The sequence below is a fragment of the Ornithodoros turicata genome, unplaced genomic scaffold (assembly GCF_037126465.1).
Source record: "Ornithodoros turicata isolate Travis unplaced genomic scaffold, ASM3712646v1 Chromosome215, whole genome shotgun sequence".
NCBI classification, from domain to species: Eukaryota; Metazoa; Arthropoda; class Arachnida; order Ixodida; family Argasidae; genus Ornithodoros; species Ornithodoros turicata.
Window position 1 is genome coordinate 84,098 of NW_026999339.1, and position 16,897 is coordinate 100,994.

The 16,897-nt window shown below is 43.7% G+C and overlaps 1 protein-coding gene across 1 annotated transcript; it reads right to left on the bottom strand.

The window, feature by feature from the left end:
- Positions 1 to 13,914: 13,914 nt before the first annotated feature.
- LOC135373175 (uncharacterized) lies at positions 13,915 to 15,519 on the bottom strand. Its single transcript, XM_064606416.1, has one exon. The coding sequence runs from the start codon at positions 15,517 to 15,519 to the stop codon at positions 13,915 to 13,917; it is 1,605 nt and encodes a 534-aa protein (XP_064462486.1).
- Between the last annotated feature and the right edge of the window lie 1,378 nt (positions 15,520 to 16,897).

Below are 16,897 nucleotides of genomic sequence, written 5' to 3' on the forward strand. Positions count from 1 at the left end.
GACTCGTTCTGGTTTGCCGGTCAGTGGGGGTCAGCGCCTTGTCTCTTTGCCGCCGTAAACCTGTTTTGCCAGTTTTCCCGGAGAATGGGTGGTTTTCAAGTTGAGAGGTGCCGCTACGCATGCTGGGTTTTCGAGCTTCCGGTCCGAAATTTCGCTCAATTGGAGTAAAGCGAAACATTATAAACTCTGGCTTAAACGACAACCAAGATGGGTTCGCCTGGGAAGGCCTGCCCCCAAAGAAGTAAGGTACTTTGAGAACTGCTTCGCACGTACTTTTCTTCTGACAAAGATAAGATTTCGCGACAGATCGTGCATGTTTCGGTTTCGTTTGGCGTGCGCTTTGAAATCGATCTTTTGCTGGGCGAAATGTTCTGTTACAACGCGGTCAATTGGACGCTTCAGGTAACAGAGATAACAATCAACATTTCAGATATGACACAACAAAATGTACAGGCAGTATTTTACGCAGCAATCCTCTGCACTCTGAGGAAAATACGCGTGTAGTCGTTTCCTTTTAGTTTGGGACGAAGCTATGACTTTAGTTATATTATTTTCACTTTATGGGGGAGTTGATAATGTTATCACAGCTACGCACAATTCAACATGATAAGAACACAGCACGACATTTGGTGACAAGTGCCTACACCCTTTAGTTCAATTTTCGTTGACGCTGATAACATTCCTCCAAAGGCGCAGGATCCAATGGTACGCGATACGTTTTATGTCCTTTTTCCGCAGAATTATTGCAGTTAAGCGCTGAACATCCGCTTACTTTTACGTCGAAAACATGCTGACACTATACGGCTCCAGCAGAAGTTCGGACCGGAAGCGTAAATCCACGTGACATTGCAACTTCCCGAACGTCATTTTGACAGGAAGTTGCAAACCACCCATTGGGGATAGAAGGAGCGGGCGAAGCATTACCGAGCAAGGAGAAAAGCTTTATCAGAACCCCGAACAGCCGAGTAGCAGACGACAGCGGAGTAGCAGACAACATTTCTCTAGGCCAATGAGCGAGCGTTCTCCTTATAGCGTCAGCGCGAGGTTCCAGGCAGATCACAGGCTGGTACTGCTCTTTACCACCGCTGCGCACGGTCGCTTTTTGCGGCGTATTTTAACTTCAATTTCTGCGATAATTATGACTCTGTAGTGTAAATTACTTCGCATGGTGCATTTTACTGGCCTACTTAACAGTTTTATAGGAAGAAAACTGGGTGTTAAAAATGACTTCTGTGCTACTTTAAGTTGCATGTGTTTGGTTTCAACATGACACAACTTTTAATTAATTAATTTCTTATTAGATAACAAGCGCAGACTTAAGGAAATAATTCCATTCAGAAACAACACGACACGGCCAGCACTAATACAGAACAGTCAACAATTTAAGATGGAACTGGTTTTCCCTGCGCCTCTTCCAACACGCAAACAATAGTTACATGTAGGGAAATAATAGCGAAACAATACTCATCCAATCTATCAAAACGAGAAACATTACAAATTTAAGAAATTCAAACTGACTAGCACAAATGTAAGAAAATAATTATATTCTGAGGAACAGAGGAAAACAACCAGTAGCCAGCAAAAACTAAGAACAGTCATCAATATCAGAGCAAACCGATTTTAGACAAACATTTTCTAAGCAAGCGAGAAATATTATGGTAAAGTCAGCGAAACAATACTCAAACACAACGAGAAACATTACAAATTTCGTAAATTTACTCACTAGCGCAAATGTAAGAAAATAATGTGATTCTGAAAAACAATAATTTTTTTTAAATTAGGTGAAATTTTAGGAGAGTATTAGGTGAAAATCGTCTGGTGGCCCACTACAGTTGATGAGGTCATTGAGTTTTAGTAAGTGGCGATACATCAGACCTTGTACAACAATATTAAACTTCTGCTCATTTAACATCATTGCAAGAACTGTTAGATGAAATTAATTGCATAGCCGTGGTAGTGAACGTATCACGTGATAAGATTTTTTACTTTTTAGTACTTTCCACATCAACAGTTAGATGTAATTTCAACAAATCCATAATGAATCACGCGATATACGCCGCTTGTATAATGTAATTTGATCCTACTGCTTTCTTGATGAATGCAATGTCCTTTGCCATGATTACAATTACATCTGGTGATGAGTACTTCAATTCTCCGTTAGGCGACCTCAAAAGCTCCACCATCAATCCCAGTGGTTCTTCCGATCTTGATGTGCAGATATTTTTATAACTATTGTAAATTCGGCATACAAATTCTTGCACCTTCAATTCTGTAATTTCTACCAAATCTCCGAATACGACCATGTCTATGACGTATCGAAATGCAGCGATAATGGAACCATTTCGAGGCTCTTCTTTATCGAAGCCGTTTTTTATCACATCCTCTTACGACTTATCGTAACGAGTGCAACATCCGTCCATCTCTTCGACGTGGAGCAATTGTTTATTCTGTTCTCAAGTGTGCGTCTACACTTAATTAAAGCATATCTGTGTTCAATTTATTGTTTAAAAATTTCTTATGCTCTCGGGTTTAGAATGTTATTAATATCCCGTCCGTGTCACCATGAGAATTATGGAAAGTGATCTGTAAAAATATGTGATGTATAAGAAAAAACGTGTGCTTTCAATGACTCTACGTACAAGTCCCTCACTTCGTGTGAATATGTCTACCCTGCCGACGTAACCTCGACAGGAGTGGTGGGGAAATTTTTGTAGTTGGCGGCTTCCCTCTCTCACTTTATTGTTCGAATCCACTAGTTGGTGCTGTTTGTTAACTGAAAAAGACACGTTTCTATACTGATTCTGTGGTGTATTCACACTGTTTGCTTAGAAAATGATTGCATGAATTAATTATTGATTTGACTTCGTTTCAGATGTTCATTCGATTGGTATTAATAAAAATAGTCTCTCACTGGGGAAAGCCTCAACTATCTATTATGTATTTCTGAGTTGTGTGTGTTGATTTCCTGTGTGGAAAACTTTTGCATTAATTTGCATTTCAGATGTGTTGTTTGTTTGTGTCTGCTGCGTGTAGAACTTTCGGACGCAAAGCTATCATAAAAAGTGGCTGTAATTAAATTTGTTTTGATTGAGTATTGTTTCTGTCATTGAATAATTTGGACTTTCTCTATATGTTCAACAAAAAAATACACAAATACCTCTGTACAAACTTAGCCGACTTGTGACGTGAATAAAGACTTAGCCGACTTATTTGCTCTGATATTGATTGGTTCTTGTAGATTGAAGATTGGTTCTTGTAGATTGAAGATTGGTTCTTGTAGATTGAAGATTCGTTCTTGTAGATTGAAGATTGGTTCTTGTAGATTGAAGATTGGTTCTTGTAGATTGAAGATTGGTTCTTGTAGATTGAAGATTGGTTCTTAGTTTTCGCTGGCTACTGGTTGTTTTCCTCTGTTCTTCAGAATCTAATTATTTTCTTACATCTGCACTACTCAGTTTGAATTTCTTGAATTTGTAATGTTTCTCATTTTGATAGATTGGTTGAGTATTGTCTTGTTATTATTTCCCTATCAAAAGTTGTGTCATGTTGGAACAAAACATATTTAACTTAGCTTCCCTGCTGTGCTCGAAATTCTTTACAGCACTTAATAAGAAAGTCTCCGCTACATGATAATGTTTGTTGGGGGAAGTTGACAGTGTCGCAGTAATGGTGATCATGTATAGGAATCTCAGACTTTTTATAATAAAACCTGTAATTTTGATTGTAATCGTATTTGGTTAAGAATATATTCTTTAACTAAATGTTTTAACTAAATGTAGTGTCCTTTGATGTAGAAAAGATAATGTTTTAATTCCACTTGTGTTCGTGTCGTCCCTCTGTGTGCCCTCTGTCTTTCGCGGGTTCTGTTGTGTTCGAAATTAGACTAATTACTTACATCTATCAGAACTTGTAATTTTAATTTAAATTAAAAACCCACTAATGTCAGGGTTGCAATGATATTGGTCACGTATAGGAATCTCAGACTTGTTATAACAAAAGTTGTAATTTTGATTGTAATCGTAATGATTAAGAATATCTTCTTTAACTAAGTGTGATGTCCTTTGATACAGAAAATATAATGTTTTAATTCCTCTTCTGTTTGAGTCATCCCTCTGTGTGCCCATGGTCTTTCAGGGTCTGTGTTGTGTTCGAAATTTGATTAGTTACTTACATCTATCAGAACTTGTAATTTTAATTGAAATTAAAAACCCACTATAAGATAGTGTTGGCTGTGGGAAATTGCTAGTGTTGCAATGATGGTGGTCACGTATAGCACTCTCAGACTTGTTATAATAAATGTTGTAATTTTGCTTGTTATCACATTGATTAAGAATATCTTCTTTGATGAAAAGTCACGTTCCGTGATATAGATTTTAATTCCAGTTTGTTGAAAACTTGTGTGTATGATATGATGATTAGCAATAATAAAAATATTGTATGCATTGGGTTTGATTCTTACTGCGTGATATATCTTCGATGCTATTGCCCACTCGTAAGCGCACGAACAGCCCTCCGCCCACGCGCCACCCACGGCGAGCTGGAAAAAATTCGCGAGTGAAGTCGGCCCAGGGCTCAATAAACGCGACGTCTACTAGGGTTGCTTTTACCTCAGGACCACTCTATACTACTATAGCCTCTTCTCAACGAAACAGCTTGATGACATCACGTCGAGATTACAGCGCATGGGGATGCGCCTACGAAATAACGTACGTGCCAGGAAAAGACCTTCTAGCGGCAGACGCCCTGTCCCCTACACCTCTCCGAAAAACGGACACCACAGACCTTACAAAGGATATTAAGTGTTTCGTCCACTCTGTTGAAACTCACCTGCCAGCGACAGCGAGAAGTCTACTTCACATACAGCACGAACAGAAGAAGGAGATGTGTCAGCATATTATCAAGTTCACGAAAGGGTGGCCTACTCGACGGGATCTCGGACAAGACCTCAAACCCTTTTGGCTAGCACGGCACCAACTGGAAGTAGTCAATAGCCTGCTAATGCATGGAACGCAAATTGTCATTCGAAGGGCCTGTGAACAACAGATTCTCCAGCTTTTATACGCGGGCCACTTTGGTTTGGAAAAATGCACCACGCGAGCTAAACATGCTGTTTGGTGGCCAAGTATCAACGACGACATTGCACAAACGGTGAATAACTGTCACAAATAAACAGGAAGCTGCCCCCCATTACAACGGACTTCCCAGACAGGCCCTGGCAGAAAATAGCTATGGACTTGTCCATTGCCAGAGATCGTGGTGTCTCATTGCAGTTGACTATTACTCACGGTACCCAGAGTTAGTCCAGCTACATTCCTTGTCCAGCGAAGCCATTGTGAATCACTGCAAATCCATATTTTCACGACATGGAGTTCCCGTAGTTGTGATAAGCGGCAACGGTCTGCAGTTTTCGCAGTGCAGCAGCTCCCATTTCGCACGGTTTTCAATGGAGTATGGCTTTCGATATGTTACATCCAGCCCAGGCTACCCGCAAAGCAATGGACTCGCCGAAGCGGCAGTGAAGATCGTTAAAATGTCCATTTAGAAGACAAAAGATCCGTACAAGTCGCTGCTCGCACGGACTCGCAGAGAAAAAGTACAAATTATCAAGCGAATACTGAAGAAGTGCGCCCAGTCTAATGATAGCTTTTTCCTACGACTTCTAAGGTCAGGACGACGCCACAAGAAGATGGGAGCTCCCCAGCAGAGCTATTGATGGGTCGACGACTGCGTAGACGACTTCCTGACTTCCGCAGAACCACTCAGGCACACGTCAGGAAGCATCAACAAGATCCATCGAGAGGTAGTCAACTCAAACCTCTGGTGCATGGACAGCACGTGCGAATTGAGCAAGATGGAGCCTGGAGCATCAAGGGAAATGTACAAGACACCGTGGTGCCAAGATCGTATAAACTCATCACGGAAGACAACAAACTGTTGCGAATTAATCGGAAACAACTTCTTCCGACATTGGAACCAGTCGTTCCGACACTGCCGGACTTGGAGTAGTCCCGCCAAACAGAAGGCAGGTATCAGGCTGCGGTAGAAGACTCTCCTCAAACGACATCCCCATCAACTGTACTTCCGAAGACACAACTCTGTCATCGGGCGACAGCGCAACGGCACGAGGGCCTTCTCGAGAGAAGGTCATATAGGACAAGACGACCACAGGACAAGCTCATGTGTGCGTAATTGTTTGTCGCTTCATTTTAGTAATTCTGTAGTTCATTATTTCTTACAAACCAATAAAAAAGGAATATGTATCAGTATGCCGATAACCGCGGTCAGCCGAGCATCTATTTTGTCTTTTAACCTTGACTGCACGTGAACCTTACATGTTACGTCCCCCTCCCCTCCCCACGTCGCGGGCAGTCTCCCCAATTTTGAGTTCGTCAGGTTGGCAGATATGGGGTGTAGGTGCATACGTAAAAGGGTGTTAGTTATCGAACTCTTCTAAACACCCAAAAGGATGATTGGGACTGGACTGAAAACACGTTTTTGGAGGGTGTCCACAGTAATGCCTCTTGCGCACTTTAGGGGGTGAAGGGGGCGAAATTTGCAGATAACACGCCACTTATTTCAATCACGCCCTTCGCTACACCTTCATGAAACTTCAAGGCTGTTTTATGAGTACAGCGAATGCTGTAAAGTGGAGGCATAAAATGGGGGAGATTCTGGAGTTGGCCGAGGAGTGTCTGAAGCTGCAGCCTCCAGTAAAGCGCTTCCACGCGCGCCTCACAGAGGGCGCCACGGTGTCGCGTTGTAATGTCTCAGCGCGTCGGCAAAGAACATGAGAGGAATAAGACGAGCACCACCTCACCACTCTCAAAAAATAACAAAAGAAAACTTTTCTTCAAATGGACACGACAGCTATCGCTCTTGGTGAAGTAGCACGAAGGATTCGCGTTCATTCTGCCATTCTCTGCTTTTCCTGTCTGTGTTATCTATTGTACTCTTCTCCAAAATTATAAAAGATACCAACAAAGTTACACTACAACATACCAGCTCGCGTGTCTTAGTGGTTAGGATGATCGCTTTCCACGCTGAGTCTGGGAGGTGACAGGGGTTCGAAGCCCGGCACTGGCTGTGTTGTCTGGGTGTTTTCCCCGGGTTTTCCTCAGACGCTGGAAGATAAATGTCGACACAGTTCCCCGTGAAGTCGGCCCAGGACGCGCTGTACCTAGAGCAACATGTTGCCCCACCGGCAGACAGATCGCTCGGGAATAGAGGAGCAGGAATTCACAGATTCTCTCCCTCAGAAACAAAACAAACTCGATGGAGGTACTAACAGAACCTTGCCTAAGAGGCCCAAGTTGTGAATCTCTGCCCAGTTCGTTTTGCACGTTTCCTTTCTTGTTGCTCAGACACAGGGAAATGTTCCGAGTTTCATCTGCAGATTAGATATCTTCCCTTCTTCCACACTCTTCATTCAAACAAATTATTTTATCATGAACGTGAATAGCTAGGCACTAGCACAAGTTTTCCTTAATGCAAAATTGGCCCTGTGGTGCAATGTGCAACTAAGTCATTACCAAAGACGAAGAGAAAACCATAATAATAATAATAAGATATTTCAATTAAATTGTTGTAGATTCATTCTTCTGATTTTCCTTTTTTCTTTTCCTGTCTTTTTTTATCTCTTGTGCTCTTCTCCAAAAATATAAAAGACACCAACAAGGTTATACTACCATGTACCAGCTCGCGTGGCTTAGTGGTGAAGATGATCGCCTTCCACGCTGAGTCTGGGAGGTGATACGGGTTCGAATCCGGACACCGGCTACGTTGTCTGGGTCTACAAATGGTCGGCAGAGTTTCCCGTGAAGTCGGCTCAGGACGTCCTGTCCCCCGAGCAACATGTCGCCACACAGGTCGTTCGGTAATAGAAGAGCAGGAATCCACAGATTCCCTCCCATGGAAACAAAAACTGGATGGATGTTCTAACAAAGCCTTGCCTAAGAGGCCCACGTTGTGCATCTCTGCCCACTTCGGTTTGCATGTTTCCTCTCTTGTTCCTCAGACACAGGAAAACGTTCCGAGTTTTAGCTGCACATGAGATATCTTGCCTTCTCCCACATTGATGAATGATCACCATTAATCATTCTTGTCCAAAAAAGAAAAAATACCGAGCTAGATGCGTCAACAAAGGAAAGCATGCATGATAAGACAGAACAGGTCAGGGCATGTCGGGACATTGCTCAATGAGCCCTGTCACACGAGGAAAAATCAAACGACCACTGGGCAACAAAGGAAAGCACACACAGAGAGACACTTGAACACAGTGAAAAAGATACTCACCAGCATCCAAGTATTTCAACGTACACAGCACTCCCTCATCGTAAATTCGCTCGACACAAAATCCACCAGAATCAAAGCACACCACCCACCAATGACGAGCCACACATCCGTACCCTGTGAGACGTAAACTGAATCCCACTGAGGCTACAATTTTCTATTAACGGGCAACGCAACTGCTATGGACGGAATCAACGCGCGCCGTCCACCAGTAACACGTCCGTACCTACAAGAGGCTAAGAGAGAAGTATATTCTTGTGCCCTCTGTGGGTCTTGCTCATTGGTCGTGACGTTATCCCATTGTCTCAAGGCTTCACTGTTTTTTCCACTAACGGCCAACGCAACTGCAAGGGACAAGGTCCACCTGAGACAAGAGCCACGGCATGACGTCATCACTTCCTCTCCGAGGCATGTAGCTGCGTGGTTCAAGGACTTGTACGGCTGTGCTCTAGAGAGGAGAGCTATTATTTATTGAACCTATTCCTAGACCTATTCTTTTCTCCTACTATAATGATTGCATAAAATACAGAAAAACTATTGCAGAAAAGCACAAAACACTACCCAGACAGAACAAATCGATCCGAAGGAGGTACCACAGATGTCTTAAGCGGGATCTCACGACATCCTGCGGAACGGGTCTAGCGGGGCAAAAGACGTCCCATGGACACCGTATTGTCAGCTCCTCGAACATCCCAGTGACCTCCCACGGCGGTCCGATTTGAAAATGCGGGATGCGTGACGGACGACGGATGGAAGCACTCTTTCATGTTGAAATTTCAATGATTCGTTTATTCTTAATCACCATATTAATTAAAATATAGAAATCGCTAAAAAGGACAGAGGTGATTTGTTTTTAAGCATGATACATGTACAAATTATTTGTGTTGCAATGACGCTTACACCCACGTATTAGCGTACTTGCTAGAACACGACACTATTTCCCCCGATCAGCACTTCTCAATTTGCTTTTGTTCATTCACACTTCCCGTATTGTGCTCCTGTCTGAGGCCTTACTTACTTTACACATATTCGTGCCTTACAGGTTTTGCAAAATCGTGCCATAAAAATAATATTTAGACTACCATATCTGTTTCCTGTAACTTCCGTGTTGAATAGTCTTAGAATACTAAATGTGCACCAAGTAACCTCACGTAATGTACTAACCATTGCTCGCTCATACATTACCGGCTCTCTGGTGTCAGAAATGCTGAGTAACAATCAACTTAAAGTAAAACGTCATAGCAGGGCAGGAGCGGTCGGTCTATTCAATCTTCCAACAACAAGAACCAACTGTGGTAAATATTCATTTCTGTTCCGCAGCGTGAGCAAATGGAATCACTTGTTGCCTGAAATAAGAAGCATTGTAAACTCTAGGACCTGTAAAGCTCGAACTAAAACCTTTCTGTTGGATACCTAGCAACCACTACATTCGTCACTTTATAAAAATAATTCTCCCTTCTCATTTTGCCCTTCTTCAAATGACCTTGCTCAAAAGGACTTTCTGGTTTTATCCCGTATCGGAACTACCTCCCTCAAAACGCCCTTCTCGTATGACCTCATTACACAGACCCATCGCCCTATTTCAGGAGAACAGTCTCCGTGGACAGACTTCTTTCTTTTTCAATTGTAGAGAAAGTTGACATGCGTACTGCTGACTATTCCCTTTTGCGTCCTTTTTGTTCGTACTAAACATTTTTGCCCCTGTCAGATCAAGTTCATGACCTCATGGCAAGATCAAATTCTGGAGCTCCCGATTTCACGGTCTCGAAACAATCAAAATGCTTGATTGCTTCGTATAACATAACTACTCAAATTCACGGGTTTTCTATGTCTGTCCAAGTCGTGTTAGAGTGTTGCCGTGGTGTAGTGTTGTCCAAGGTCGCAGTTGGTATTTTCCTGTGCGCGACTGTGCGTTTTACAGCCCGATAACATTTCTTTCCAGCAGGGTATTTTGCAACGTTCAAGCATCACAATGTACGGCAAGCTTAGGTGCATGGGGGTGGTCAGTGGGTGTCTTGCCAATTGCAGTGCTTGACATTGCAATCGACGACCTCGATGAATTTTTGTTCTTTGACAATGAACTGAAAACATCGGCTGACAGAAGAGAGAAACTGGTATGTTTGTTCTCTGATATATTCTGAAATTGGGCTTGGCATTTCTATATGGCTAACTGATCCACATATGCTTTTTTGCACATCTCTGTGGCCTTGCTGGCAATTTATCTGTCTTTTTTTTTTCATATTTAGTCATGCAGGGGCCATGTCCTTTGTACTTCGACCTCAAAATGTAGAACAAAAAGGTTCTCTCCATGCACCAAGTTCTGCCAGGTGTGGCAGGAATGCCAGATGTCTGTGCCACCTGATTTAATAATATTCTGGGCTTTCCATACAGCAAATGGGCAGCTGGATCAAAATTTGCCATCAGCAAAGATTGCATCGGTGTGCTTCTGTGGTGTGAGACGTCTGCTGTCGCCACGTCCTAATCTCTTTCATGCAAGGTGTATTTTCACCCGTATTTTCCGCAAGCTTAGGATTCCACACGAGTTATTCGACAGAGTTAGAGGTTTTCTGTGGAATTGCTAAACCTTTGGGAATGTTGATTGGAATTTACCAACATCCTCTGCACTGGGTCGTTTTCATGTAGGAAAAAAATAATTTTGAGTAACGTGTTCAGAATAGTAGAGAACTACGATGCCCTCTTCATGGATTGATTAGATTTTCGAACATTTTTGGAATCCAGTTGCAACTGCTCCTTTTCTTAATCGGGCTCTAGTCTGCAACTGCAACTACTGCAGGAAGTCCACTTTACACAAGCTTTTTTAGTGTCCCATCGTTTCATTCATACATTTTGTGCATGGGTTTACATGCAGTCTTTTTTTTCTCTTTCCTTTTTTCTTTTTTTTTTGCATGGCATGAAAAATTGTGGTTTCAGGACGAGGTATGCCATTAATAATGATGGGGATAAAAATCTCAAAGGTCTGTAGTTTTGTGGTTTGGCATTATACTATCATAAAATTACAGATTACAGTTAAACTTCAAAGAAATGGCCATCAGAATGCAACTTTTACCACTGTTCTATTCTTGTGAAGTGATACATGTATTAGCTCAACCATCCTGCAGTGTTTGTACACTCCTAGTTTTCAGATGTAAGTTTCATACTCCTTCTATTCATTGAACATCTCCTTCCAGAGAGCCTTTTTCTGCAAATTTGGCCGACACGCAAAGTAGAAGACTGTTGTAGCCCTGCAGCATTTGATGGGTGACACAGCTGCCGAGCAATTTAGTTGGTACGGGAAAAAAGGGAAGCTGGAGTTCTATGAACTTAACAGTTGTGATATCCTGCTCAATACGTATTATTTTACTATTTGCAGTTCTTATGTTCAGAATAAAAATGTGTATATGCATGCTATATTAGCGCAGAAATTGGACATTTTGTGAAAAGACCAGAATTTTCTAGACAGCCTTTAGTTGCTATTTTGACATTGCTATGGCAACACAGATGTCATTAGGTGACGCTAGACGGGAAACAAATCTTTCCCATCAATGGAAGCGATCACCTTTTCCTTTGAACTCTCCGAAATTCAATTTTGAAAAATCTACAGAGCTTTCAGCAAGAATAGTAGACAAGTAGGCTATTGCACCACTCTGTGCAGTAAAAAAAGTTTTGTCATGTTTTGTGCACTACCTTAATGGTATTTAAAAAATTTAGTTCATGCTGAGCGTACTTAAGATGAGGCCATTCGGGAGGCAGACTTTTACTACTCGTGGTCAGCGATTTCATGCATCAGGTGTCAACCGGAGCTATGAATGGTCCGCAAGGTTAATAAAACACGTGCCAGTCGTGTAGAAAGGTCGCCAGACTGACGTTTGCGGAGTTCATGCTTTACCGTTTGCACTGTTCGCTCCGCTTGCCCATTGCTTGCAGGGTGATAAGCTGGAGATAAGATGTGCTGTACTCCATTGTTCCTGAGGAAAGCCTCAAACTCTGCTGAAGTGAACGTTGGCGCATTATCAGTCACCAACGTGTGCGGTATGCCGTGAGTTGCGAACATGGTTCTCAGGTGCCGACACGTAGATGCCACAGTCATGGACGACACCGGAACCACTTCTGGCCATTTTGAAAATGAGTCCACTACAATAGTCCCATTGAAAGGTCCTGCGAAATCTGCATGCAGTCTTTCCCACGGGTTATTCGGCAGCGGCCATGGATGCACACAACGTGACGGTGCATTTCTTGTGGCTTGACATGCCCTACATTCGCCCACGGCCTGTTCAATATTCCGGTCTAACCCCGGCCACCAAACGTAGCTTCTTGCCAGGTCCTTGGTGCGCACTACTCCTTGATGACCTGCGTGTAACAACTGAAGGACCTGCTATCTGCAGCCCTCTAGGATCACAACGCGGTCACCCCGTAACAGACATCCTCTGAGGATAGAAAGTTCGTTTCGTACCTTGAAAAAATCAGGAGTCTCTTGTGCCTCTTTTGGCCATCCCTGTAGAACCCAACGCGTAACTCTTCTCAGCACTCTGTCTTTGCTGGTCTCGTCCGCAATCTTCTGGGCAGTCAAAGCAGTCAAAGACGTGTCTTGCATAGCCTCCACCATAAGGACTTGCACGCTGTCGTCTACAAGGTTGTCCTCAATGTCATCTTCAACGGGAAGGCGACTGAGAGCGTCGGCGCACAGCATCTCTTTTCCGGGCCTGTAGATGATCTGGTAATCCAAAGCTCCTAGTTGTAGGCTCCATCTTAGCATCCGTGGTGAAATCATCGTAGGTGTAGGCTTCGCCGGGTTGAACAGTCCCGCGAGAGGCTTGTGGTCTGTGTAAATAGTCACCCTTCTGCCTGTAACAAACTGTCGGAATTTGGTTATCCCAAAGATAATCGCAAGAGCTTCACGGTCTACTTGGGCGAAGTTTCTTTCACTTGTTGTCATCGTTCGCGAAGCGAAAAACACCGGCGCATCCTCCCCGTTGTCCATTACATGTGATAACATTGCACCTAATCCGTACGATGACGCATCTACACTGAGTGTAAGTGGGCGTTTCACGTCGTAGTGGACGAGCAGGTGATCCTATCGCAGCAACTGCTTCACTCTGTGGAATGCTGCATCATGTTCTTTTGCCCATTTCCACGTGGCGTTCTTGTCAAGAAGGCGGTAGAGACACTCCAGTTCTGTCGCTTTGTTTAGCAGAAACCGGTCGTAGAAGTTTAACAATCCTAGAAATGATTGCAGCTCCCTCACATTTGACGGCTTCCTCGCGTTGCGGTTGCATCCACCTTATCTTGTGTTGGGCGGATACCTCTTGCATCGACGCAAAACCCAAGGAAGGTTACTTCCCGTGTCAAGGAAACACACTTTTTCTCGTTTACCTTTAATCCTGCCTGGCTTAACCGGGTCAAAACTTCTGACATTCTTTCATCGTGTTCTTGCACGGTATGACCACTGATGATTATGTCGTCTAATAAAGCAGCGACCCCAGATATCCCCGAGAGCAAGTTCTCCATAAATCTCTGAAATATTCCTGGAGCCGCAGAGATACCATATGGTAGTCTTTTTACGCGGTACAGGCCTCGGTGTGTATTCAGAGTGAGCACATCCGATGACTTATCGTCCATCTCGAGCTGCTAGTAGGCTTGGTACAAATCTAGCTTTGAGAAGAACTCTCCTCCCGCAATATTTCCAAAACTTTCGTCTGCAGTGGGTAGCGGGTATCGATCCGGCAGTAAAGCCCTGTTCACTGTTACTTTATAATCACCGCAGATTCTCACGGATCCATCTTTCTTGAAGACTGGTACTATCGGTGTTGCCCAGTTAGAAAATGTAACCGGCTCCAATATACCTTCCGCAATCATAACTTCTAGCGCTTCATCCACCTTATCGCGCATGGCGAACGGAATCTGTCTCGACTTGAGGTAGATAGGGCTTGCGCTTGGCGGCATGTTTAAAGTCACGTTCGGCCCAGTGTATCTCCCAAATTCTCGTTGGAACACCGGATATTGCATCCATTTACGATCCATTGACTCTACTGTGTTCACAACATCTACAGAGATGTTCAATGCCTTGAACCAATTCCGTCCAATCAGACTTGGGCAGTCTCCCTTCGCAATCAACACTTCAAGGTGGTGTACATCATTGCCGTGCCGGACTTCGACGGGAAATGCCCCCAGAACCGGAAGAGTCTCCTTGGACCATGTTTTCAACACGACATTCTTGCGGACAAGTTTCGGGGGTACTGGCCACAGCCTTCTGAGCGTGGCCTCACTTATCATAGAGTGTCCTGCCCCTGAGTCAATTTCCATTGAGAGGGGTTTTCCGTTAATGTTCACTGACATTATAATTGGTTCAGTAACCTCGCTTTCTTGAGTTCTGTTGATTATTCCCACCGTAAACTCCTCAGCATTGCTAATCTTAAATGCCTTGCCATGGGCTGGCCTTGCTCGTGAGGCACCCTTCCCTCCCTTCCTGGATCTACATGCTCTTGCAAGATGACCAACCTTGCCACAAAGGTTACATTTATATGTTTTGAAACGACAACTAGAACCATCGTGTTCGCCTCCGCATCGGTAACAACAGTCTTTGGACGCCCTTGATTCAGCTGACAGTTTTATCTTGTGAAGATTTGCTGATAACACTTCCTGGGCTGGCGGAAGCGGCGTTCGGACGAGGCTTACACTTTTTCGAGAAGCTTCTGCTGCCAGCGCCAGCTCATACGCTTTTTTGAACGTTAGGTCAGTCTCTTCAAAGAGACGCCTCTGTATCGTTTCTTCGCGTATGCCTGCTACGAATCTGTCACGCAGCATTTCTTCCAGCAATGAGTAGTTACAAAACTCGCTCAGCTTCTTAAGTTCGGCAGCGTACGTCGCTATAGACTCATCCTGTCTTTGTGTTCGGCGCATGAAAGACACGCGCCTAACAATTTCAGATGGCTTAGGCATGAAGTATTCATCAAGGACTTTAACAATATCCTTGTATGGCACCTCCGACACTTGCTTAGGTTGCAATAGTGAACGTAGAAGAACGTATGCGTTGTCGCCACATACCGTCATGAAGATAGCGCGCTGCTTCTCCGGTGCAGCTACGCCCGTGGCTTCGTAGAAGAAGGATAACCGTTCCTTGTAGCTGCTCCATGCCTCCGGGTTTGATACGTCCAAAGGCGATATTCCGTACGGCAGTGACACTGGTCCAGTAAGGTTACTTCCTAGGCTCAGCTCTGACTTCGGAGTTGCCATGTGCTCGGGTAGTCCACAACACTCGTCGCCAAAACTGTCGTGTTCGAACTTCTTTATTCATCACCGTACATGCTTGTACGACGAACAGCGCTCGCAACCTGCTGAGCAGCTTACAAGGAAAAAGACACCCGGCTTCAATGCTCGGTCCTTTTTAGGCAGACATGGGAAAGGGCGCGCGGCATTACCTGATTGTAGAGTACGATAAACTAGATATCGATTGCACCACATCAGATAATCAGGACATAACAGAATGTATCTGTTCTTACCAGTTCTAATTATACCTTGTCATCCAATTGCTACATTCCTTATTGCCAATAATAATTCAGGGTTTAGGTCGCGAGACAACTACGATCTTGAACGATGTCACAATGGTTGGTTTACTGATTATTCTTGCCCACCTGAGGGTTCTTTAACATGCGCGAAATCTCACACACAGTGTAACATCCCTTCCGGGGACGGTGTGCATAAACAGTCCATACCTGCTACCGAATTGCTAGCCTCCTCGGCCAGGATCGAACCCGCGGCCTTGGGATTGGAAGGCCGACACACTACCAAACAAGCCACTGAGGCAGCGGTCCTTCTTGCCAAGTCACAACAATTACGCCCATTTTTACATGCACATGTGAGGCTCAAGTATAAAACATTGGCTCTGCAGTATTTTTAATTTAAGGGAGAAGCACACGAGTCCCCTTCATAAGGTCATTTGGCTGCTCCGAAACCCAATTTTTGCTGCTCCAAAGAGTGCTCCAGAATGGATTTGGATGTGTTCAAGCCCTTGATATTACGTGGTAAACCACATAATATTTTAATGCTTTTTGAAAATACTTGATTTGTTACTATTTAAAAAATGCTATTCGATTCAAACCACAATGCTGCTATTCACACAGCCCCAGTCTTCAGCATTTGTACACTGTGCGCTTTTGCCCATGGAAAGATAAATACTGTAAATATTTGGTTTCTACAGCTTTACCTATTGAAATATATGCCTGGATTTGTCATCCAAACCATTTTTTTTCAATACAGACCAGTTTATCCCATAACTTTGTAAAAGGCAATCACTTTTACAGTACAAATAAGAGCAGGGTAGAGTGCACACAGCGCCTTTGTCGAGGCACATAAATGCATGATCACAGGCAATTGAGAAGGCTATGGAACATTGCTGTTTTGCCCTCTTGAATTTTCTTTCTTGTGTACCTCTGTCGCTGGTGAGGGAAGAAAGAACAGTAATTCCTGAACAGGCAATGCTGAAGTTGCCCGGGAAAGCATGGTTGCACAAAGATATCCGAGTTGGTGAAGCAACGGCGGTTTTTGCAAATTTACCTTTGTCTTTTTTTTTGCATGTTGGCAGTGGCTGCATTTACACAGTACCAAGTAAACC